The 26,782-nt window shown below is 39.8% G+C and overlaps 3 protein-coding genes across 5 annotated transcripts; all 3 read right to left on the bottom strand.

The window, feature by feature from the left end:
- Positions 1-2,024: 2,024 nt before the first annotated feature.
- Mkks (MKKS centrosomal shuttling protein) lies at positions 2,025-13,893 on the bottom strand. Its single transcript, XM_048455428.3, has 4 exons — positions 12,874-13,893; positions 10,207-10,382; positions 8,708-8,818; positions 2,025-6,587 (listed from the first exon to the last, which is right to left on the bottom strand). Exons 1-4 carry the CDS (start codon positions 13,856-13,858, stop codon positions 6,147-6,149), a joined length of 1,713 nt encoding a protein of 570 aa, XP_048311385.3. The 5' UTR covers positions 13,859-13,893; the 3' UTR covers positions 2,025-6,146.
- A 143-nt stretch (positions 13,894-14,036) lies between these two features.
- Positions 14,037-14,226, bottom strand: LOC146892674 (uncharacterized). The gene has a single exon (XM_085696788.2). The coding sequence runs from the start codon at positions 14,224-14,226 to the stop codon at positions 14,074-14,076; it is 153 nt and encodes a 50-aa protein (XP_085552914.1). The 3' UTR covers positions 14,037-14,073.
- LOC146892673 (uncharacterized) lies at positions 14,037-26,762 on the bottom strand. Of its 3 annotated transcripts, none has more exons than XM_085696785.2 (3): positions 26,627-26,762; positions 19,589-19,815; positions 14,037-14,267 (listed from the first exon to the last, which is right to left on the bottom strand). In XM_085696785.2, the coding sequence occupies exon 2, from the start codon at positions 19,792-19,794 to the stop codon at positions 19,615-19,617; it is 180 nt and encodes a 59-aa protein (XP_085552911.1). In that variant the 5' UTR covers positions 19,795-19,815; positions 26,627-26,762; the 3' UTR covers positions 14,037-14,267; positions 19,589-19,614. The 3 variants fall into 3 exon arrangements, with proteins under 3 accessions (XP_085552911.1, XP_085552912.1, XP_085552913.1); XM_085696786.2 differs by lacking the exon at positions 26,627-26,762 and adding an exon at positions 20,893-21,088; XM_085696787.2 differs by lacking the exon at positions 26,627-26,762 and adding an exon at positions 20,701-20,832.
- Positions 26,763-26,782: the final 20 nt, after the last annotated feature.

Raw genomic sequence — 26,782 nt, 5'->3', positions numbered from 1 at the left:
ACTACAAAATCATAAGTCTCATATTTTAAACTGGTATGTACTTTTAATTCTCTTATATTTAATATTAAGCTGTTCTCTACCATTGTCAATTCTGCCACTAATCTTAATGTTACAAATAGTTTTTTTCTTTCTGTCTGTCTTTTTTCGAGTGTGGATCTTACCTGTTAAGAGCCAGTACAGTCAAGCTCAGACCCAACCTTTCAGACTGATTCTATACTGTATACCTAATAAACAGCCTCAACTGCTCAGAGATCTGGGGAATGCGATATTTAAATATTTAAAAAAACTTTTCATAACGAAAAGAGACAGGTTGGCTCCTAGCAGCAGCACTCTGTTTCCTCCAAGAAGACAGAAGACAAACAGTCACAGAACAACATCCATCTGTAGTTGCAGAGCAGCGTCCATCTGCAGTTCGCTTCGACTGCCAAACGCTGACCATTGGGAAAAACTGCCTTTCACCTAAACTAAAGACCCCCAGACGTGGACAGAATCACTGGAATCAACAGCCTAGCTTCCCGGGTAAGGTAGGCCTGTCTTCCTATGGATTTCTTAGCCCACAGGGTCTTCTGAAGCCTGACAGGCTCTGTGCTAAACAGCAAAGGTCAAATGCAACCTTCAGCGACCATGCAGGACCCAAAAGAGTAGCTCTGGGTGCTAACCAAGTAAGTTCTCTGTCATTTTTTTAATCAGTAACTCAAGTAAAATCTAATCCTTCTCAAAGATCTCTGACAGTTTGATAGCTGAGAGGTTTTGCCAGGTTGCCTCACCAAATAAGAATACCTTTCATTGTACAAAAATATGTCACAGCCATTATACAATGCATATGTCTAAAACTTCTGTTTTTACAAACCCAAGGAGTTCTTGTGAGTTCCAGGGAGCCAAATTAAAGAACCCACCGTAAACAGGTCAGATACATACCCCTCAATTTCCTGGTCCTAAAATTTTTTTTTCTTAATTTAACTTTGTCCTCTGTTCTGCTAATACCCTAACCAGGTACAAGGGACATCAGACATTTCCATGCCACAGACACCTGTCGGGAGCAGAGAGCAACTATGCCAGTATGTGACCAGCACCCAGTCTGCTCTAGGGTTCCCACACCCAAAGACGACGCCCACAAATCAGCCGGAAGCAGTCGAGAATTTGCCACCCCAATTCCTTCAAATTGTGATGTCTAATCTGCTTTATTATAAAAAGGATCCGGGAATGTTATTCCTTTTGATCTCTAGTCCCTTTAAGGGGCAAGCCACGCCCACTCCCAGCCACTTCTGACCCCCTCATCACCATCTTACCCCCTCCCTTCTGTCCCCTCTCTCGGCATGTGCACATGTGTCTCCTCTATGTCTGTCTCCATGTCTCTCTGTCTCTTTTTTACGTAATAAATGTTCATCTTTATATTCAGCCTTATGTTTATTTATTATGTCCTGTAAGCCTTTTATCCACCGCACCTGGTCACCCGCCCGCCTGACTTTCCCGGCCGCATGACTGATACTAGCCTGTCCGGGACGCGCTCCCGCCAGCTCTGCCGCTCATTGTGGGGAACCTGAACCGCTCTGGCGGTAGCCTCTGCCTGGCTCGCAGGCCGCTCAGGGAACATGCCAACATTATATTTTTAAAGAACAAAAGTTTTCCTTTCTAAGAGTTGCTGAGGTCATGCTGTTTCTTCACAGCAATAGAAATCCTAACTAAGACAGTCTCCTTTGCTGGCTGGTACACTCATCTCTAAATTCTGTACATGTGGCTGCTGATGGTTAACAGCTAACCAATCTCCTCTCAAGAGAACAACTCTTACCAGGTGTAGTGGCATGCATGTCTTTATCAGAGGCAGGTGGATCTTTTTAGGTACAAGACAAGGCTGCCCATGCTCTCCATGTCGATTCAATATAGTACTTGAAGTTTTAGCTAGAGCAATAAGAAAACTAAAGGAGATTAAGGTGATACAAACTGGAAAGGAAGAAGTCAAAGTATCACTATTTGCAGATGATATAATATACATGAGTGACCCAAAAAATTCTATGAGGGAACTCTTACAGTTGATAAACACTTTATTTTAAATACAAAATAAACTAAAAAAAAAATCAGAAGCCCTCCTATATACAAACAATAAATGGGTTGAGAAAGAAATTAGGGAAACAATACCTTTCACAATATCCATGAATAATATAAAATATCTTGGTGTAACTCTAAGCATGCAAGTGAAAGACCTGTATGGCAAGAACTTCAAGTCTTTGAAGAAAGAAAAAAACAGAAGACGATAACAGAAGATGAAAAGATCTCTTGTGCTCATGGATTGGTAGATTAACATAGTAAAAATAGCCATCTTACCAAAAGCAATCTAAAAGGTTCAACTCAATACCCACTAAAACTCCAACACAATTCTTTATAGAACTTGAAAGAACAATACTTAACTTCATATAGAGAAACAAACAAAATACCCAGGACAGTTAAAACAACCTTGTACAATAAAAGAACTTCTAGAGCTTTCACCATCCCTGATGTCAAGCTATACTACAGAGCAATAGTAATAAAAAAATCACACGGATTGGCTTAAAAACAGATAGGCTGATCAACAGAATCCAAACAAAGACCCAGATGGAAATCCACAAACCTATGTACACCTGATTTTTGACAAAGAAGCCAGAAATACATAATGGAAAAAAGAAAGCATCTTCAACAACTGGTGCTGGTCTAACTGGATGTCAGCATGAAGAATGTAAATACATTCATATCTATCACACTGCACAAAACTCAAGTGGATCAAAGACCTCAATATAAAACCAGATATACTGAACCTGATAGAAGAGAAAGTAGGGAATAGTCTTGAACAAATTGGCACAGAAGACAGTTTCTTGAACAGAACACCAATTGTGCAGGTACTAAGATCACAAATTAATAAATGGGACCTCATGAAACTTAAAAGCTTCTGTAAGGCAAAGAATATCATCCAAAGGACTAAGTGACAGCCTACAGAATGGGAAAAGATCTTCACATCTGACAGAGGGTTGATTGCCAAAATATATAAAGAAGTCAAGAAACTAGACACCAACAAACCAAATAATCCAATTTAAAAATGGGGTACAGATTCTAAACAGAAAATTCTCAACAGAAGAATCTCAAATGGCCAAGAAACACTTAAAAGAAATGTTCGACATCCCTAATTATCAGGGGAAAAAAAAATCAAAATGACTCTGAGATTCCATCTTTCATCTGTCAAATGACTAAGATCAAAAACACAAATGACAGTTCATGCTGGCCAGGACATGGAACAAGGGGAACATTCTTCCACGGCTTCTGGGAGTATTTCTTAGTTAGGGTTCCTATTGCTGTGACCTATGACCACAGCAACTCCTATAAATGAAACCATTTAATTGGGTGACTTATAGTTTAGAGGTTCAGTTTACTTTTATTATGTAGGCTAGAGAAGGAGCTGAGAATTCTACATCTTTGATCCACTGGCAGCAGGAAGTGAACTTAGACACTAGACATGACGTGAGTCATGTCCTATAGAGACCTCAAAATCCATCTCCACAGTGACAGACTTCCTCCAACAAAGCCATACCTAACCCAACGAAGTCACACCTCGCAATAATGTCACTCCCTATAGGCATATGGAGGTCAATTACATTCAGTCTACCACATTCTTCTTGTCTTTATAAGCTTGTAACAATATCATAATGCAAGATGTATTTATTCCAACTTCAAAAGTCCCCAGGGACTATCACAGTCTCAACAGTGTATAAAAGTTCTAAGTTTAAAGTCTCTTCTGATACCTTGCAATTCATGTAATCTCTTAACTGTAATCACCTGTAAAATAAAATCAAAACAAAAACCAAATCACATACTTCCAATATATAACGCCACAAGATACACTTTACCATTTCAAAATATAGGGAAGGGAACATAGTGAGGAAATACTGGACCAAAGCAAGACCGAAAACCAGCTGGGCAAACTCTAAACTCTGCATTTCAATGTTTGATGCCAAAATGCTCTGCAGATCTCCAACTCATTTCAGCTTTGTTGACTGCAGCACACTTCTTTCTCTTGGGCTGGTTCCACTCCCCATAGCAGCTCTCCTCAGCAGGTATCCCACGACTCAGGTATCTCCAATATCTTGGGGTCTCCAAGGCAATCAGGGATTCAACTTCACAGTTTCACACAACGGCCTCTCTAGGCCTCTATCGAGGGACACCTCTGACACATGACCAACCTCAGCGGCTTTCCTTCATCATGGAGGGAAAAGGCATAGCCCCTTACTTCTTTAACTCCAGAACCATGAGGTCAACACTACCAAGTTTTGCTGCTTACTGGGGCTGGAACACAGTCCCTTCATTCAGTTATATATTCACCACCTTTCTGTTTTTCATGAGTTCCTTCACTGTTGCCAGCTTTGGGAACCCCTTCTTCCTTCTGGGTTGCCCTGTCAAGGTTTAATAGCAGAGGAGGTGCCTAGTCTTACTGAAACTTGATATGTCATGGCTGGTTGACATACAAGGGGGGCCTCCTGTTTTCTGAAGAGAAAGAGGGAGTGCTTGGGGGCAGGTAGTTAATGTTGGAGGGAGAGACAGGAAGGAGAGGAGAGATAGTAAACTGTAATCAGGCTGGAAAACTAAATTATTTAATTTAATAAAAAATACATTATACTTTTACCATGATAATGTCTATATACTTTATGCAAACTTGTGAGGTCAAAAACTAACTTCTATTAGAAGAAACCAAAAATGCATAATTGAAGTACCTTGAACAAACTATTTCACTACAGTGCGGCGTTGGCCTATAACTAACACACAGATTTCCTAACACCGTTCCAGTGAGGTAGCCCTGAAACCAATCACTGAAAAGTCCTCTTAATGTTTGCTTTAGCTCTTCCCTTTCTTCCTGCTCCAACTCTGATTTTTTTTGATTAGTAAAATGTTAATCCTGCTGGACCCTCTTGGTCCAGTAATTTTATTACTCTGTGTCCTGTGAACCCTGAAAAAAGCCCCAGGACACTGTTACAGAACAGATTTCTTTCTCTTCTGCACTACCTCCTCCTCCTCCTTCTTTTTTTTTTTTTTTTTTTGTAGCTATCAGTGGTTCCTGCTCTGTGTGCTGATGTACCTTTTAAGGCAATACTCAGTTTCAATCTTACTTTATAATTATTTTATTATATGTATGAGTAAAGTTTGCCTGCATGGATCTCCGTACAACATGTGCCTGCCTGGTGCCTGTGGAAGTCAGAAAAGGGGTCAGATCTCCTGGAATTGGAGTTACAGAAGGCTGTGAGTTGCCATGTGGGTGCTGGGAATTGAATCCAGATCCTCTGGAAATGGCAAGCAGTGGTCTTAACTGCTGAGCCATCTCTCTTGCTCCTCAATCTTACTTTTAAACACAACGTGCTTATGATTAATTTTTTTGTCATTTGTCTCTGCCAGAATGAACTTCTTTGAAATTATTTTCATCAAGAATTCTCATGCCATGCTTTACCATCTGAATTTGGATCATTTTCTACAAGTATTAGTGAAGTGTTGTCTTCTACTTTGGAAAAGGGTCCTACTATTGCCTAGGCCTGAGGCATGGCAGTATCAATGCTCCTGTATCACTCTCCCAGGTAGTTGAGATTGCAAGAACATGTTACCTATGTTTTGCTATATTTCTAGTATTTTCTATTATAGGTTATATATAGTTTTAGGGAACACAAATGATTTTATTAAAACATCCTAACAAAATTTCACAGTATTTAAAATAAGCCAACAATGTTACATCAAGGAAAGTATCAAGTTTTATAAAAAGCTAAATGTGTAGGAACAATGGCTTTCCATGAAAAGGGAAGACTACTACCTTGCTAGTGGGAAAGGTTCAGGGTCACCCTATATTGGAGCAACTCCCATATTTTAAGGTGACACACTATCTTTAGTGTTTACAAACCTCCAAACATAAATTCATTGTACGAACACCAAATGTGGTACGATGGTGACAAAGCAAAAGCTTCAAGAATTACTATCAGTCTATACATTTCTATTTCACATTCATGTCTTTCCTTAAGAAAGTAAGTCTACATTTTTATAAATCATATCTTCACCTAGGCAGAACAGGCCATTGGGAGAGAACAACCACTTTTTTCTTAGACATCTGAACTAGTTTTATAACATAAATATACCATTCTCTTATGTTAGTTTTTATCTTCAATGACATATGAAAGATCTAAAATCAAATTGGCTGTCTCCACAGCCACCTGCAGGCCACTGAGCTTGGCAGTGAAACAGTCCACAATCAAGTTGCTGGCTGAGTCCACAGCTGCCTGTGACAGGCAGGCTTGGGGTGCAAAAGGATGATAAGTACTTCTTAAGAAAGACCAGCTGAGTCCTTCCTGGCTGTTGTACAAGCCACAGCCACATCGTGACAGCATATCTGGCCAGCTAACAACAGAAGCAGAAGCCGCTTGACCTGACCAAAAGTGTCCATACTTCATGTCAATGAGGATTTCACCGCCATCGTGTTCCAAAGAGCCAGCAACGGATTCTAGAGCACTGCAAAATGCTTCAGCAGCAATCAGGAGTTCCGCTTGAGAATAACCATCCTCTTTGACAATGTCGTCTGCCTTATTATGAACCTAAAGAGGAATAAGACCAGTGAAAACAGACAGATCAACTAATATAAAAATGCTTCAGAAAAACATGATACTCGATCAAAACCTTGTTCAAAAGGTTATTCACCGCCATTTCCTTAGATCTGGCAACAATGCTGATTGGCCTGTGTGAGTCTACCTGGTTGGCCAGAGTACCAATGTATATTCCCAGTCACGTAACCAGAATGAAGGAACAGACCCTCTTACCAGTTTATTCTAAATGGCTGACTGGTAGCCCCTCCTTCAGCATATAAAGAACATTATGCAGATTATAGGATTAACAAACAAAAAAATCCCATGCATATAGAGCAAAATTGCTAAAGACTAATGTCCCAAATAAAGTACTTATTATATCAGCTCAATGATTGAGAGCTGCTTAAAATTATACTGCAAAATTACAATTAAGACATCATTTAGGGATATATGTAATTTTCACTTTAATGTTTGAAAAATGAAGATTCTTCAATTTAATCAAAAGATATTTAGACTTTAACCTTCCTTTTAGTTCCGATATCCTGAATTATTCTGGGGGTAGGGAAAAAAGGAGAAAGGGAGAGGGAGAAGAAAGAAGGGAGGGAGAGGAAGAGAGAGAGCAATGTTCACGTGTGGAGGCCAAAGGTCAAGGTCAGATACCTTTGTCTCTTGTTCCCCACTTTGCAGTTTTGTGACAAGGTCTCCCACTGAACAGGGAGCTCCCTGACTGGCTATGCTGGCTGGCTGACCAGGGAGCATCAGGGATTCTCTTGTCTCCTCCTCCCAGTGCTAGGATTCTTACATGGTTGCAGGACTCAGGTCCTCCTGCTCACCTAGCAAATGCTTTACCAAGAGCTATCTCCCTAGCTCCATGGAAGTGTCTTAAAATAGAATTGGTAAATAAGCAAGCTACGAACTGAATTATGGTTAAAGAACCCATATCCTTGCTCTTTGTAAACAGTTCCCATCTTCTTCTAAAACCAGACTTAAAAGTCAGATGACATCATTTATATTATACATTTCCCCGAACGTTCGATACTGTCCTATTTCTTCTAAAACCTACTTAAGATATCTTTTCTCCAAAGCTTTTTTTTCTATGCATTCAATCTTATTTGTAGATTATGTTATCACCCATTGATTATCATTAGATTGGCTTGGAATTTGTTTTTCATAAAGTATAGTTTGATAACTTCTCAGGAATTGGCTTTATCTTCAAATGCATGTGGACTGATCTGGGAAAGGTGACAGGATCATGCCTATAAAAATATTCACTGTCTCTCTAGGTCCAGTTATGCTATGGAAATTCTGTAGGGCCTCTCAGCAGCTGGCCAACTGGGAATATGTGGGGAACATGCTTATCTTTTTGTATCTACTTTCAAAGTAGGCTAGGATTATGAAATAACTGATCAGACCTATAACGCACTTATCTAACAACTTTCAGTAAATGGAGACTAATGAGAAGTCTAGATAGCAGAGTTAGTAGGATCCAGGCAAATACTCAATTAAAAATTGTCATGACAGTCTGGAGAGCTGGATCAGTGGGTAAAAGGGCTTGTCACTCAGCCTGACAACAACATGCATTCCATCCTTGGAATCCACACATGAAGTTGTCCTCTGACTTCCACATATAGGTGCCATGGCATGTTGGTCACATACATGCATGAATCCATGTATGAATACACACACGCATGCGTGCATGCACACACAAAGTAAATAGTAAATGTAAAATCTGATCCTTGGGAAATGTGTAATCCACGAAGCTGGCTCTTCTCTTGATGCTCCAGAAAGTATTATGCATATTTTGAACCACAGTCCTTTTGTTGTGAGCATTAGAGCATTAGATGCTGCTGAATTTCAGAACTTCCAATAACAGAATGTCAGTTTCAACATGCATGAAATATAGATAATGCTCAAAGAACATGGTCAGTTGCTCGGTTAGATTCATGATAACCAATACAATCAATTCAGCACCTTGTATTTATAAGTATTACTTTCCTAAAATATTTTCCACTACATAATCTGAGTTTTGAAATGTTAAGTACCAAAGGTTGTTGGTATCATAATTTGGCCATTGTCTCACAAAACAAAAACAGCTGAAAACTTAAGTAAAGCAAGGAGAATGTCTAACTTACCTTGTGTCTGATATGAGCAGCCAAGTGTGTTTCCGTACAGCCACCTCCCAATAATACCCATGGTTCCTTGATTGTTAGCTGTAAGACATGCAGTGCTGTCTGACATGCGAGCTAAGGAAGAAACACATCAGAATCAGGATCACAACCTGTTATGTGAACTCTACATGCTCTCATAGTAACTTAAGAGACATAGATTCATTTTTTAATTCTCTGTGTGTCAGGGAAAGTGCATGCCAGGACACATGAGTAGAGGTCAGAAAGCAATTTGTGGGAGTCTGACATTTCTTTCCACTGTTTGGGTTCTAGAAATTGAACCCAAGTCATCCAACTTAGATTTTTTTTAAATGTGAAAAGGCTCTGTTTATTGATTTTGTGTGTGCATAGGAGGTCAGTTTGCAAATGTGTTATGACAGGTGTAGAGCTTAGAGGACAACTTGTGGGAGTCAGTTCTCTTCTTCCATCACGTGACCCCTGGGAACTGCACTCACGTCATTAGGCCTGGTATTGAGTATCTTTACCTGGTCAGGTATCTCAGTAGTGCAAAAGGTCCAAATTTCAATTCATAATGAACAAAATAGACTTTACCAAAGGAGTAAGGTGACTAATAAACATTTCTGATAAAGATTAGAATTAAGAGAGACTTTTAAGTCATACATCTGCTTTTACGGAATTAGATTAATATTTTCTTTCACACCTACTTTGCTCACAAACGCACAGCCTAAAAACATCAGTGACATGAGGTTTGCTGGTCCGTCTGTTAAAATCCAAGTCTAACCAAGGAAGTTGTACAAATGTTATAAAGTTTGTTTATAGCACCAAGCAATAGTAAGTTAAAAACATGCAAATCTCTGATTTACTAAGGATGAATTTTTAAGCATATATGAATCTTTAAACTAACAATCAATCCTGTATATTGTCAGTTCCTTTATGTAAAACCTGCAGAAAACAATAAACTCTACTAGAAAGTAAGTGACTGGGAAATTCACTTTCTGAGTCAATTATTCATACACATTCACAGCAGCACACACAGTCCAGGCAGGATCAACCTGTGGTGTATGGGTTACATGCCTCCCAGAAGAGCTATGAATGCAGCAACACATCTGTAGATGGCAATGTGGCATCAAGTCAAAAGGCTGGATGACGGAGGCAACTCAAATAATTTCTTAGGAAAACTTCACATCAGGAACCACTAGGTTTCTTATAAAAAGCAGAAATGATAACATACTATATATTTCAAGTTTCTTATAGCAGCCAACTAAATTAGCTTCGTTGAGCCGTTGCCTTTCCTCTTCCCTCCTCTGGTGCTCAGATTGGATCTTGTCTGTACCAAGCTCCACTCTTGAGCTGTACCTCCAGTCCCTACTTCTGTCCCTTTTTGACTTATTGTATCACAGTGGAAACTATGAAAAATTGTGAAAAACAAAAACAACGCAGCCCTCAACCTGCAGTACCTGCGGTGACTGCTTTACCCACGCTGTAGGCCCTGGAAATGCACCCACCTTCAGCTCCTCCCAGGCGGTGTCATTTCTGCTGCAGAGAAGCAAGCTGCAGACCGTGGCCTCATGAGGAATGAGATGGAAAAAATGTTTGGAGCCAAATCTTGCAGAGTGCAAATCTTTCACACTTCCATAAGCAGTAGAAGCTATTGTGTCTAGGGACCCAATAGGTGTTGCTCCTATTTTTGTAAAGTATAGAAAATATAAACTGTATAAGCAAAGATGGAACTCTTAAAATGAAGAAATATGAACAAAATTCCTAGCTAGTATAAAACCCCTCACCAAAGCTTATCATTTAAAATATGAAATATAGGATAAAGAAATAAAAGGCATTTTAGATCTCTGAAATTCATATTCTGCTATTAAATGATGCTCTTAGCTTGTGTAGGCTCTTTTGGTTTATGAGCTTTGTCATAGCTGCCTATCTACTGCTGTGATAAACACTCCATCAAAAGGGGGGAAGGGCTATTCTGGACCACAGTTCCAGGTTAAAGTTCATTACAATAGAGAAGTCACAGCAGCAGCAGCTCAAAGCGGCTATTCTTACCACAGTCAGGCAACAGAGGGATGCGTGCATGCATACTAGTGCTTAGCTTGCCTTTTCAACTTTATACCATCTAGGAATTCCTGCCCAGGGAATAATGCCACGCACAGTGGTCAGGGCTTTCTAGTTCAATAAATTTAATCAGGCAGGCAGACTGATAGTATTTATTCACTTGTGCGTGTGTGTGTGTGTGCGCAAGTATTGTTAGGCATTAAACCCAGAGCCATGCTCATGTTAGGCAGATGCTCTACCACTGAGCTACACTCCCAATCTTACAGACCTATCTGAACATCTGTTCAAAGCTATTTTGCACTCTCTGGAAAAGGCACACAACAAAATTACCTACATTTTAAGGAAGTTCAGGATCCCTGAAAACCTAGAGGCCAAAAACCACACATTAAGGAGAACCTCATTAATTTGAAAAGAGTGGAAAATCCCTTTTTTAAAAAAATCACTTATTTCTTTGGGAACTCTTGGGCACACACACACACACACCTACACACATATAAACACACACTCATTGCCTAAGAGCTTTTACAAACATGTAAATAGATATGCAAGTGCCAAAATAAAGAATATGACACACTCATTTTACTTTTCTTATTTGTCTTCTTATTCCTATTTGTTTATCCTTTCAGTATCACGGGGGAAATTACATAAATCACAAGTTAAAATACAAATAGAGTTGATTTGGGTATTAGCAAAATCTCTTAATGTAGTTAAGTTATATAGGAATCTACACCAATTTCTAAGTAAATGTAAGAAGTAACATTTAACACTTGCATATCAAAACTGTAACTTGTAGCAACTCACTTTTTTGGAGGCCAGTTTTTTTTTTTTTTTTTAAAACATACTTTCATGTAGTCCAGGCTGTCCTTAAACTTGCTATGCAGGGAAATATTGAGGATCTTGATCCTCCTGCCTCTTCCAAGTGCTGGTATTAGGTATGTGCCACCTTGTCCATGGACTAGAAAACTCTAGAGTCATAATTTTCATGGTGTGTTCTAGGTATCTGAGCTAAGGCACACAACTGGACGAGTGCAGAAAACCAGTGCCATTTACACCACTGGTGCTGTGGGAAAATGTTTCACATTTTAACTTACCAATCCAGAATACCTAGTATGTTAGGATGGAAACAGCCAGATCAATGTAAATTAGTACACAATTTAGGTCTGTCCTGTGATACCAAGAATGAATTCCAAATAATTATTCCAATGTTCCTAGTAATTTTCATTTTGATAATCGTTTGGCTGACAGTATCCAATATTCGCCATACTAGTGAACTTTAATAGCTCATTAAGTTGAGAATCACAAGGCAGGTACCATATTGTTGTAGCTATTTGGGAGACTCAAGTGGCTCCTTCAGGGTCAGCACTTGGAGACTAGTCCAACAACATAGCTGGACCTTGTTAAACAAAAAGCAACCATCGCAGTCAATATGGATGTAACTGACAATTCCTGACAGTTTGTCAGTGCAGTTACAGGACACTGACTTGAGAAGCGGCTCACATAAGAGGCTCCTCAACCTTTTTCCTGACCACCTATGTGTGTTAGTCTGCTAAGTTTGTGATTGTTATTCTAGATATCAATTCATGAAATGATTTTAAAGGTCTGAGGGCCAGACATGTTAGAAGCACTGACTGTAAAAGGTACTCTTTGTTCTAGAACCTAGCTACAAGTATTTTTGGTAAATGTCAAATGTGTATACATATACCTGCCTCCCAAATTAGGAACAACTATTTGGGCAGAAGTATGGAAATTTCTTGGGAGTTATGATAAAAATGAAGATTAATATAGTGGGATTTAAAAGCTTTGTCAATTTTAAAAATTGTGTGTACATTAAAGACCATATTATGTCAGCCTTCTCAACTACCTATAAAACACTAAGGGTTAGATCATAACAGACTACACTTGCGTTGAAAAAGCCACCACTATTCTGTTTCTAATAACTGGGCAAAGGGATCTTTGAAACAACTTTTGCTGCCTGAAACGAGTCAAACGCTGTAAAGTTTGTGGCTTCTAAATATTTTCAAGGTATTAACAGTGACACAAACCAAACTTCTCTGCTCAGAAGAGGGGGGGGGGCGATACATTAGCTTTAATGTGCAAAAGCCAAGAGGTTTTACCTGTCATTTTGCTCAGGGGTTCCATCAGAGTCACTCCAGCTCTGTCGATGGCAATAACGTGATGCTCAATGAAGAACTGTTTCAAAGATGGGTGCATAACTTTTTGGCACAGGACAAGATCTACATGGTCACTGACTAGCTGCCTTCCCAGATTAAGCAACTGCTCTAAAACTGCATTCTCAAGGGACACTTGGTAAGGGACCACCACAGTTCCTTCTCCAGCATTAGAAAAATCTCCTGATAAAGACACACAGAAGAGCGCCACCTTGAGGGCACTTGACTTCCGGGTGGGTAATAATCTCCTTAATTGAATTTCTGACATTTCAATGAGCAGTCCAGGTAATATAGTGGAATCTGTAACTCTTTGGCCCTTTAAGGAAACAATTATACTCTTCCCTAAAACGATTCGGTCTTCTGCGCTTTCTGGAATTGTAAGCAAAAAAGATTTCAATATCAAAGCACTAATGTGATCTGTTTCCTTTCTGGTGAGCATACAGGCAGGCTTGCTGGTTAAGATACTGCGGACCAAGCCAAGGAGGATATGTGTACTACTGAAATCAACTGGGATTCGACAACTACAGGCTTCAGACTTGAGATAACTGGTGCAGAAACTCAGGAGGTCTTTATTTAACTTCATAACTTTCATGGGTGTTAAGCCTATCCTCTGAGTATTTTCAATCAGGTTACAGCACAGAATGGCTGTAAATAGGCCACAGTCACTAAAGCAGGACACATGATTCTGCACAGATGCTGTTAGGACCTTCAATACGGGATGGGTGACTGAAAGGTTGCGAAGCAGGGCTGAGGACTGTGAGGTTGTACACACACTACCTCCCAAGCCATTGTGCAGCTGCTTCAGCCTCCCTGAAGGGCCATAGCATGAGGCTAGGATTCCTTTCAGGACAGAAAGTGTGGACCTGACTCTCTCACTTGTCAATGGTTCGGTTTTACACAGCGATGGCTTCTTAGCTTCGAAACGAGACATCCTGCTTCAGGTGAAACCTGTACAGGTTGCTTTATTTTGTTCACATGTTTTTCATTTATTGCACTGCCATGTGTTTTAACATTAAAAACAATTTTTTTTTTTACGAATGAGAGTCTGGATTCAGCATTGCCAGCTACAAAAATCAAGTGGTTTATAGACAATAACCAGCAGACATTAATTTGATGATAATAATAATTCCAAGTATTTATTTTGCTTCATTCTTCAATATTCCTTTGTTTGTCTCTGGACTGAGACCTCACAGACTCTTTTGCAGCTCTCTGCATAAAGTATGTTCCAAGATGGACACCTACAAAAGTCACCCCGGCCACAAGGAGCCAGTTCTTTCTAATCCAACTGGGGTTTTTCATTTCTTCTTTTATAGCAAGTTCAGATTCAAAGTTGCTTCTTTCTATAAGAAATTAAAAAAATTTAGAAGAATAATTCCAAAGTATTTATAGGCAGCAAATTTAATCATTTTAATACTCTGCTCCATTTTTTGAAAAAGGATCTTAACTATCACAAGCATACCGGAAATGAGAAAGGGAAACCAATGGACTTCATACTCTTGTTTCTAGAAAATAAACGGCACATTATAAATCTAAGTTTACTTTTCACCCTTACTGACTAATAGTCATGGTCCTAGGTACTCTATAATTCCAGAAGAGAAAGTAAACACCAACCCAGCTACAAACCCTGTGACCTACAATGGTGATCATCCTGCATGATATGCTGGTGTAACAGTGGCACAAATGCTTGAGTAACCAACCACTATAAAATTGGATTTGAGGCCCATTTCATGAGATAGAACTTATGTCTGACATTGCCAAAGTGGCCAATAACCTGAGACCAGATAGATACTGGACCTAGAGGAAAACCTAATTATTCTGCTAAAAGATCATGGCAATAAAATAACTCCTAATGACATTCTGCTACACTCGTGAATTAGTGCAGAGCTCAGCCACAGTCAGAGAAGCTTCCTCCTGCAGGAGACGAGAACTAGTAGGAACCAGAGAATGAGAGACCTCAGAACACTTGGTTCTAAATGGGAAATCATCAAACCCTCCCACCTCAGCACTGAAGAAGATATGGAAAGAGTGTAGGAGCCGGGGTGATGGATGATTCCAAGGAAGCAGTGTCTTACACAGCAGGTCTGGAACACACAAACTCACAGCAACTGTGGCACCATGTACAGGTCCAAAACAAATGGAGTCCCAGTGCTAAGATGGGGAAGTAGACAGAAGCCTCCATTCCTAACCCAGAAGTTATTTCCACTTGACAACTGCTTTCAAAGGAAAAATTAGTTTCTCCTTGGTTCACTGAGTATACAAATAAAGGCAGGCTCCATGGTCAATAGATGGATAACATAAAAAGAACTCATAGATATTATTGGAGGGTTTTTTTTGTCTCATATTGCATTTCTTAACCTTATTGGTCTTTTGTTAGAATATTATGATTTCTGATTTTGTGTTTTTATGGTTTTGCTTGTGTATGTCTCTGCATGTGTTTCTTGTACATTGCTTGCTTGTTTTCTTCTTTTTCCTTTTTTTTTTTTTGCCTTGTTTGTTTTGAGAGAGAAAGCCTTGATTTGGAAAGGTGGGGAAGTAAGGAGGATCTGGAAGGAGATGAAGGAGGGGAAATTGTGATCATAAAATTTGAAAAAAATTTTATTTTTCGTCAGGAAAAACAAAAGCAAAGGCTTTGTTTGTTCTCTTGAGATCTTAAAAACAAGTTTTTATTTCTTTAATTGGTGTAATTTTTATTTTTTAATTGTTTTATTCTGCTTTGAAACTATGCTTAGGACTGCATTTAAATCAAATCCTGTTTGTAAACACATGACAACAGGATAGCTGTGGTGGTTAGTTTAGCTGCTAACCTGACACATTCTAGAAATCACTGTGATGGAAACTCAGTGAGGGCAAGTACTCAATTTGTAGAAGACTTGCACACTGTGGGTGCACGACTCCCTAAGGAGAGGATTCTAGACAATGTGTAGAGAGTGAGCTGAGAACTGGCGCCCATCCCATTCAGTGACTGTGAAGATAAACCCAGTCACTTCGAGGTCCTGCCACCTTGACTTCCCCCACAATTCCACAACTTGGAATTGTGAGTCAAAAACAAAACAGAACAAAACCCAAAAAACCCTCCCTTCTTAAGTGTGTCAGGATATGTGTTAAAGCAACAGAAAAGAAAGGCAGTCAGCAGTTGTGAGCATTCCTACTGTAGAAACTCGTTAGTACAGTCTAGATTTAGTTGGATCAGCCGCGAAACAACTGTATTAGCATACAAACTATGCTTTAAAGACTTGGTTAAAGTCAGAGTTAATTTTATAGTTTCGTCTACTAGTCAGTCATGTTCAAATCCCTAGTCAACTAATACTCTCTAAACTGTTGGTCAATGCCAATTAAAAAAACAACAACTAAGATGTGTTCAATGACAAAGAGAAAAGGAGCTCATGCTTTACAATTCAATTTCAAATTCTAAGCACCACACAATGTTACCACATACAAACTGAGAAGTAGAAGTGCATTAGTAGTCTATGTAAGGCACTAAAGTGCATGCCTTGAGGCATGACATCCTGATGTCTTAAGAATGATGTATAAGAAATTCAGTTTATGGATTTTATCTGTTGAGGCCTGGTGTCATAAAAACAAAGGTTTACCTAATTATTAAATAATGATTTTCAGGAATGTACTAATCATGTTTGCCACTTGAACTTTTGCATTAGTAAACTAATCTTGGGTCAGTAAGATTAGTTTGGATAAATGAATAAAGTGCCTCTTACCAAGCCAAACTGATCTATGCAATGGAACTGTCTAAGACATGTACCAAGGCCTATCTACAAGTACTATTCAAAGCAAAGCAACAACAAAAACTGAAAGTAGGCCTTTGTTCTAACTCCTAGTTTACAGAAAGAGATGCAATTCACTAAATTCACAATGTGGGAGACTTCTAATAAAGTATTGAGGGGAAATGTACTCCTGCAGAAACAGATAATCATTCACCAAATGTGTGCTTGTTTGGATCTAGATGCTAAAAAACTCAGTTTGTTATTCTGTTGTTGATTTTAAAGACAGATTCAGAAATACGATTAGGAACTGGTTATGAAGTCATAGTAAAGAGGTCCTGTTACTTTTCTCAGTGTGGTCAGCACAAATGTTGGTCCCACTGTAGTAGTTTGGATGTTTACTATTACTATTAAAAATACAGAAAGGCTGCATAAAGGGTTTACTTTATCAGTTTACTGATAAGGGTTTCCTTCTATCAGTTGAAAGAAAAGGACGAGGAAAAAGGTGCCGAGCTGCTCACTGGTAAATCACTTCTAACACGTGTAAGGCTCTGGTTTCAACCCTTAGCACTGCCCTCAAACCAAGATCACAATACTGCCAAGTGTTAATGTGTACTTGGAGGTACCTTTCTTTTCTCATAATGTTTGAACCTTTCTACAAAATAAAAACTATCAATGGACAGACACAGCACTTGTTTTCATGAGCTTTGCTTATTTAGAATAAATGTTTAACGTACTGTGAATTCGGCTTTAATTTCCACCTATCCAAAACCAATTTAAATACTTAATTCTCTTTGCCTATCTACCAGTGTGGCTTAGATTTTGTTTGGTTTCTCATATTTCTCTGGAGACAAGGTTTTATTACTATGTAGTGCATGGTGCTTTTGAACTTGCAGTCCTTTTGCTTTAGCCTCCTAAATCCTGGATTACAGGTGTGGGCCACCAGACCCTGCCCTCTCAAATCATGTACTGTTCATTGGTATCTAAGATCTCTTACTATGTTCACCTAACATTTTAGGAAATACTTTCTTTTCTTGGCTTTAGTACTTCATTTTTGAGCAAGGAAAATTTTTTTCTCTTAAAATCTGACTATAGATTGCCTCTATAAACTCTAAAGTTCTACACATACACCCTAAATGGTCTTACAGCAATCTGAAAGAACTTATCTATAAATATCAAGCATCTAATAAATCTAACTCTCTTTTCCTACCCATGAAAAGTCTTTCTGCATAGGAGCTGGGTCTGTAGACAGAACTTTCTGTCCTGCCTGGTTCCTCAGCCATTTAGTCCCAAAGAAACACATAGAGGCTTATGTTATAACTGTTTGGCTTATTAGCTCAGACTAATTATTACCTAGCTCTTACAATTTAAATTAAACCATAATTCTTGTATGTTGGCTACGTGACTTGGTACCTTTTTTCAGTGAGTCATTTTCATCTTACTTTCTCTGCTTCTGGCTGATGATTGTGCCTCTGCCTTTCCTCTTCCCATAATTCTTAGTTTGGTTCCCCTGCCTATACTTACCGCCCTACTGGCCAATCAGCATTTTATTAAACCAATATGAGTGAGAAATCTTTATAGTGTACAAGAGCATTATCCCACAGCAAGGGTACTTGTTGCTCTTTTCAGAGGACCCATGCTAGTGACTCAAAGTTGCCTGTAACTCCAGGTCTGGGGATTCTGTCACCTTCTGGCCTTTGCAGGCACTCACATACAAGTGGCTTGAGTATACACAGCCCCCCCCCCAATCCTTTTAAATACACACAAATTTTATAATACAAAGATTATCCCTAAGGCTATATTTTAAATAGCCAAGTTTCAAGTATTTGTTTTGCTACTCAACTTTCATACCAAAAAAATTATCTAGTATTTTAAATCATGCTCTTTATTTTTGTCCTAATGAACATTTAAAAGTAAAATCTTGATATAAAATAAATTTTTGTTGCTATTGTTGAGGTAGGGTCACCATACAGCTAGGCTGCTCTCAACTCCTAATCCCCTTGCCTCGGAATCCAGAGTGCTGAGATTATAGGCACCAATGATCATTTTTTTTTTTTTTTTTTTTTTTTTTGAGCCAGGGTTTCTCTGTGTAACAGTCCTGGCTCTTGACCAGCAGGCCTTGAACTCACAGAGATCTGCCTACCTCTGCTTCACCAATGCAGGGATTAAAGGCGTGCACCACGACTCCTGGTGCGATGATCAGTTTTATAGCAACATAGTATATCAATCCTCCTCAAATGAGTAAAACTACACTGAGGTTCTCCTAAAGCCACGGCCTTATGCCAGAATTTACAGCATATTTCTTAACTCAAGGTAAGAAAAGACATACTATAAAAAAATGGTGTTAGCATGATAGCTCACACCTATAATTGCAGTTGGGAGGCTGAGACAGGAGGACTGCTCTCAGTTTCAGGTCTGACTGGAACTTGAGTGAAACAATTACAGAGCTGTAATTTTTTTAACATGGACCGTTGGGGCCAGTGAGTTTCATTCTTCAGAATTTCTTGATCGTATAAATAAGTAATGAAAAAGTTAGTGCGTACCACCATCAACACAGCACTCATCACGAAAGGCACTTCTGCAGAGAACCTAGAGTTAAGGATTAAGTGGAAGAAATACTTCCATTTGCTTCAAGTCAGTTAAAATCAAGTTTTGCTGTTAAAGGAGTTTCACAAATGTTTTGCTTTTTAAAACTTTTCAAATTTTGGAATTATGGATGGTGGATTATAGACCTGAACTATATAGAATCACACCCTCTTGAATTCAGCAATTTCTACACACAGAAACTATGTCTGTTTTTGTCTTAAAAATGAGTTTTTGAGTATATCTTAACAAAAACATAGCTTTTCAATTTAGATTTTTTTTTGGGGGGGGTAGAGTGCTATAAAATTAAGTTCCCTATACTGGAAATTAACAAACGGTTGACCAGATTTAATGAAACTTACCTGAAAACTGCAAGCTGCTACTTCAGCTACGTTTGGCTCCTTGGTTGACTTGAAAGTCCAAGACTATCTGGTTCAGTGGTATTGTCCTTAGGAATTTGGAAGACAGGACTGCTTTTGATTTTGTGCCAGCCCAAATGTATGAACCCAATTAAAGGCACCATAACAATCAGAACTTTGTATTCTCTCCAGAGGTTCTGAAAGCTCATGGTCTGCTGACATCAGCACACCTACGGAAAGATTATTTAAAGGAAAAAAATTAAAATTAAGCCAAACGCAAAACATAAACGGTCTTAAATCATGCCTACAAACACAAACAGTATACTGCACTTCAATAAAGTTCTCTTACGGGCTAAAAGATAGTTGAGTGGTTAAGAGTTCCCAGCACCTACAAAGCAGCCCACAACCACCTGTAACTCTAATTTGAGGGGTTCCAACACCCAGGTTTCTGCCGGCACTGAGCACACACGCAGTGCAGATACATGTTGAAGGCAACCTCTAAGACACACATTGAAAAAACTGACTCTGAAGCAATTTTTCAAAAATTAAGAATGAGCTCTTGCTTGGGAGCACTGGCCTAGAATTTCCAGAATGCAATGAAGTGAACTCCTCAGAGTGTTCTGAGCCTGTCAACAGAGGTTGATAATGGTCTCATGCTACTTGCTAATCAGGGCACTGATGTCTCTATCATTCATTCGGTTTAGATTAGCTATTTTAACTATAACTTGTTCTTACTACACAAGAGCAAGGCTGAACAGATATACCTCTATCTTATTATAGTATGTGGCTAATTATACCTAAGGGCCACAAAAGGAAAAGAATGAGATAATACAGACCCCATTTTTAAAAATTTATTTAATTTCTATCAATGATGGCAATTCTTTTGCATTAAAAGATTTTATCACTTCAATTTCCCAGGAAGACTTTCGTCAGGTTTTCTGCAATTGCTACATCCCAAGCTAAAAGATTTCGTGGTGGCAGACTGACAGTAGATGGAGGGAGGAAAATATCCCAACCACTTGGGTTCTAGAAAGATATATCAGATTACCCTACTAGTAGCAGTGCCCATTTAAATAATTATGTGGTTATTTTTCATTAACAATTTGAATACAGACCTTTTTTTATATAAATTTTTATTTTTTTAACAGATTTGTATTTTGCCTTCGAGGCTTCCTGGGCGCCATCTGGTGGTGCTTTAGGCACAGTGTAAGGAGTTCATTCTGCTTAAAATACATGAAGAACAACACCTACACAAAGCACAACATAGTCATGGAGAGAACATCAGCTAGGATGCTAAAATTACTAACCCAGATCTTGTGTTTAGGGTGCTTGATATTTATATAGCTTCATGTCTTTAATGAAAATGTTGATGCTGGATACTGAATTCCTTATTTCTGAATTCTAATCATTGACTTGAATAATTCTTTTAAAAATTTAAGTCTTTGTAAAAATAGTCCTTGCTATTTTCAATTTAAACAACAGTTCATGCTTGGTCCTCAGTGTAGGCACCAGGTACAACTGAAAAAAAGCCTAGAAGAAAGGATTCTGAAAGTTTTCATCATAAAAAAAAAATGATCTTTGAAGAGCTATGTTCAACCTAATTCACTGTATAACACATACACATCAAAACACCACAAGACGCCTCACGTATAGTTTTAAAGGAAATGAATGCATATTGTACACATGCCTAACCTACCCAGAATGGTAAAGAGAACAATGATTTGCCTTTTCTGCACATTTTCTAGACATATCTCCTAAAATGGCACCAATTTTATCAGACTTTTCTAGTCTTGTAAAACACACACACACACGGCACACACACACACACACACACACACACACACACACAAAACTTCAACTCCTGATGAACCAATGGTTCACAACCGAGCTCTACAGTTTCTACTCCATATAATCCTACTCCTTTACTGAATCGTTCAAGGACAGCTCAGTCAACATCTAAATCAGGAAATTTATCTTTTTTCAGCAAATGTTAAAAGTTGATACATTATGAAAATTTTACGGTCTTTTCTAATCTTCACCATTCAGTGAATGAAAAGCAGACAATACTGAAACCCTTACAAGCTGGTGTGATTAACTGAGTAGTGGCTGCGAGGTGACAGGCTCCCAGCAGTCTGTGATTCTCCAGGAAGGATATGGTGGATTAGAAGTCTCCGAGGTCTCCCATGTCCGTCCTTTTGCTGCTTTTCCTGATTACCACCTGATATTATATTTGAGTTATAATTATCCTGATTATCACCTGACTTTGGGACTGGTGGGGGAAAGGGGTTGGAAATCACATAGATTGTTCTAGATGAAATGTCCAGTTGCTTGGCTCTCTGCTTGTGGCAAAAGAGATTTGTATCTGCCCCAATCTGCTAATTTTCAAAGGAACAATTTCTACCCTTCATTATTTCTGAGATTTCATTCTACTTTTGCTTTGGTAAATAACCTATTGGCTAGAGAATGATAGTTATGGGATATTAACACCCTAAATTTCTTGTCCACTCTATCCCAGCTCTCAACGTAACCTTCCCTACTGTCTAAAATAAGGAAACAGTTACCTATGGTCCAGTACCATTTGCCACCACACTGTCAGCTCTAACACCACTGCCTATCACTTATAAGGGTTATCTTCCTCTGCATACTTGCAACCATTTTTCTCCACTGTAAAGAACCAAAGGCTATAATCTCAGGACTAGGAATCACAAGAGAATCATTGAGAAGACAGCATTGTTCAAGGGCATTCATCCTTCAGCAAAATAGCAAATAGCCTGGGCTATATGAAACTCTATCTCAAAACTAATGAAAACAAAGGCAAATCAATAAGTCAACAACAGTAACAAATCCTTTTTCCTTTCTGGACTGCTTTATGCCTGGATTTTGTTTGTGGAGGTGGGTGGGGAAAGAAAAACATGGGGGGAAGGATGGGTCTTGAAGAGGACTGAATTTGGGTCCCAGCACCCTCATAGGTAGCTCACAATTACCTGTGTGTAACTCTAGTTCTGGTGGACTGAACACTTTCAGGCCTCTGAGGGCACCCACACTCATTGCACATATCCCAACAAGGACACACACACACATATAAACATAATTAAAAACAAAATCAGGTTAAAATTATCTTATATTAAGCTAGTAAACTCTGAGATCTGGACATAATATATTCTACCCTTTCCCTCACTTTTCAAGCCAGTCACCATGACTTGCTATTTCATATACCGCCCCCCCCCCCCCCAAAAAAAAACATAGCCCAGACCCTCATGATCTCTAAACGACTTTCTTCTTTTGTGGTCCCATCAGCAGCAGCACTAGTCATCACCTGGGAACTTAGCAGAAATATAAATTCTCCCTGGGCGGTGGTGGCGCATGTCTTTAATTCCAACACTTGGGAGACAGAGGCAGGTGGATCTCTGTGAGTTCGAGGCCACTCTGGTCTATAAGAGCTAGTTCCAGGACAGGCTCCAGAGCTACAGAGAAACCCTGTCTCGAAAAACCATAAAAAGAAATGTAAATTCTCAAGCTGCCCTGACCACTGAAGTAGAAACTCCGGGGCAGAGTCCAGAAACATTTACAATTCCCAGGAAGTCCTAAAGCTGAAGTTGGAGAGCTACAGTCTGAGTGACCTCCAAAAGCCACTGTACTCCTAAACATACACATAGAAATGGGAAGCCATGTTTCTGTTTGCCTGCAAGACTGCAGTGGCAGTTTAGACTACAGGGTCAAAGTTTAATCTCATAAAAATACACAAAGGCCATGGAGATTTAGTTTCTACTGCTCTTTCAAGACTAGAGTAAATCAGGTTAGTAAGAATGTATCGTAATGCAGTGACTTAAGGGAATGAGCTGTGGACTCCTACTGCCTGGGGTTCAAATCTTCCCTGGATCCTCTTTGTAACTGGCCTGTAAGTGGCCTCAGTGAGCCACTTCTTGTTCCTACCACTGGCAAAGAGTAAGGATGACTTCCACAACAAAAAACTGTGTTGCAATTAACATATCAGAAACAGTCTGAACTCAGTACAACTACTAGCAGTCTTATTTGGTCATCTGAAAAGGGAAGATGTCCCCCCGGTTTTTCTTGAGAGAGTGTCATATATAACTCAGGGCTCACCTTCAATTCATGGATATTAGACAAAAGATAAAAATATCCAGATTCTCAAGAACAGGTTTTGTGGTTTTGCTAACAGTGGAGTGTGTAAGCCAGGTAAGCTGTGAAGGACATAAGAGGACTTGTCAAGCACAGAAAAGCAGCAAACACAGAGTAGATACCACGTATGCTTCTCTGATGACAGTTAATAAAGTTAGAGTTCCCAGGTGATTAGAGGTGACAGTCCTGACACCTGGTCTGCACTTCAGAATGTTGGACAAGAACAAAGGCATTGGGCAAACGTAAGAATCAACTTAAACCTCCACCACAAACCAATTAACATCTTGGGAAAATCGGATCCTGCCTCAATCTCATAGTCTATCACAATTTAAAAATTATCATACATAATTTGCAATACTAATAGTGTGAGCATGGGTAAGTGTTCAATACATTGCGGCTGTCACTGGTTCACAAGCACGACTTCTAATACATGAAAGTAGCCCCTCCAGAAACGCCTGCTAGAGCAATGTGATCATGTATTTAATCTTTTGCTTATAATTTACAAAATTAGGAAAATACTGCATTGATCCAAATATCTCCAGCGTTCATGTCAATTTTCACTTGAGGTATATGTGGAGTTACTTTTATTCAAATGCCCCTGACTGTCCACATATGCTGGCAATACTATTAGAGTAGGGAAACTACCATGGTGAATAAGGAATGGTGCTTGTCCTCCAAGCCAAGACCAAATTTAGAAGGCGGTGATATTAATAATCTATGATTGAACACCTTATAGGAGCAAAAACAAAAGCCTGTAGCAGGCTTTCTTTTCGGCCACCAACCAGCTCCCAAATCACAACACAGAAATTTATAATTAGGTATGAATGCTCGGCTTTCGCCTATGCTTGTCCCATTAGCTCTTATAACTTAAACTGTTTCTCTTCATCTATGCTTTGCTTTGTGACTTATTTACCTATCGTTCTGTATGTTTTACTCTCCGTGTCTGGCTGGTGGTTGCCTAGCTGGCCCCAGGCTGCTTCTTTCTCCCTTGTTCTCTCCTCTTCCTTATTCTCTCTGCCTGCTAGTTCCACCTCTACTACCTAGCTACTGGCCGTTCAGTTTTTTTAATTAGACCAATCAGGTGCCTTAGGCAGGCAAGGTAAAAAGAGTGACACATCTTTACATAATTAAACAAATATAGCATAAACAAATGTAGCACATCTTTGCCTAGTTAAACAAATGCAACACAACTTTACATAGTGAAATATTCTGCAACATAAACAAACGTAACACATCTTTGCATAGTTAAAACTAATAGTCTACAACACAAGTCTCTTGATTTTTCAAAACCACACTCCTCTGTTTCCTCTGAATTAAGCCCAGGGTTTTTCAGTCAATATTCACGATTAGTTAACAGCCACTTGTTTTGTTCCCCTACTTTATTCTCACTGTAGAACAGGAACTAGGGAATCTCGCTTTCTTAGTCCTTACAGGGTGGCTCATTAGGATAGGAAAGGAGTAGGGGCAACTTTCTATTTCATAGTAGAGGACATTTGTGTATACTACATAATCTCCAGCATGTTATTACTAGCTTATCACATACAAAGCAGCAAGCAACAGTAACCCACAACCTTCAGCCCACCTCACATACAAACTGTTAGTGGTTGTTTATTTGGAGTGAACTCTTCCAGCCAGGCAATGACTGCGGTAGAGGGCTGGTATCAACAGACACCCACCAGACTCAGTTCCATGCAGTGCCTGGGTCAGATGTCCAGACAACGAGGAAAAGTGCAAGAGGTTGAGAGATCCCACAATCTCAGAAACTGGCTAACCACCTGACTGACCGACAACTGCCTCTGTGCTTGTTTTAAGTAGTTTAGGTCGTTTATTTCCCTAGGGTGTCAATGCTCTGCTTTCTAAAGTTGTCAGCAAACTCTAAATAAAGTTTATCTTAAGATTCAGTATCTGAGTTGGGTGGAGATGGTGCACACCTTTAATACCAGCACTCTAGAAGGAGAGGTGGGAGGAGCTCTGAGGCCAGCCCGGTCTTCAGAGTTCCAGGATAGCCAGGGCTACACAGAAAAACCCTCTCTCTAAAAAACCAAAAGAGAGGGAGAAAAAAAAATTCAATTTCTGGTTCTTGTAGTATCATGGGCCTGGCACTTCTTTTACAATTCTTGAGCTTCAACTCTTCTTTCGCGTGTCCCTTCTCCAGAGAGCCTTGCTCTGAGCACTTAATCTAAAACTTAGCCAACTCCCTCCCAGTTCATTATTCTCTAGGACGTATCACTAGGCTAAGTTATTCCTAGAATGGTGGGAAGAACCCTCCTAGTCCAGATCACTGATGTATGCAATAGTGTCTCTCTCTCTCACACATACAACGCAAAAGCAGATGATATTAATCAAAAACATTTTCCCTCGAACATAAAGAACATAACCTCTGCTCATGTCAGATGTGCTTGGATCTCCAGTATATATTCCCAAGTCCGAGAAAGCTTCTGCTTTCTCAAAGTTGGCATGACCATGCTACCAGTTCTACGCTCCAGTGTGGCGTTTCGGGGACGCCCCCAAGTCCCGACAGCTCCGGGTGTACCGGCACCCTCCCAGTGAAGGAGTTTATTCGAGTTCCGGGCTGCAGTTGGAAAGCGACCGCGCAGGAGACCCCGACTATTTCCCTGGGAACCTTCTCCATCCAGTTCACCGCGCAGGTGGCTTTAGGAAGCTTTATTCCAATTCTACCTGGTACTGGACACTTCTGGCTACCCACACTCGCACTAACACCAGGTAATCACGTCCAGAAACTACTTTCAAAGCCGGCCTAGGGTCCTCTCCGAGGTCACCTGGCTCCGGGTATCCCCGCCCCCAAATACCCTTGGCCGAGGCCACCCGCGACCTTCACGTGTGTGGGGACGCAGCAGGGGCGCACGGTGGCTTCTCCACTGGCGGCTCGGGCGCTCTCACCTGCCCACCAGCAGCTGCACCTCGCGGCCAAGCCGCCGTCGCCGCCACCGGAGCGCAGACCCGGGCTAGGAAAGCACACACGCTAAAGACTCTGGCTCCCTTGACCCAGCGAGGCCGGAAGGCGCATGCGCAGCTCCGCGCGTCCCGCCCTCTCTT

This window comes from Myodes glareolus, chromosome 10, assembly GCF_982192425.1.
Source record: "Myodes glareolus chromosome 10, mMyoGla1.1, whole genome shotgun sequence".
NCBI classification, from domain to species: domain Eukaryota; kingdom Metazoa; phylum Chordata; class Mammalia; order Rodentia; family Cricetidae; genus Myodes; species Myodes glareolus.
Note: the sequence above shows the minus strand (reverse complement) of the source record. Positions and strands in the feature narration are given on the sequence as shown.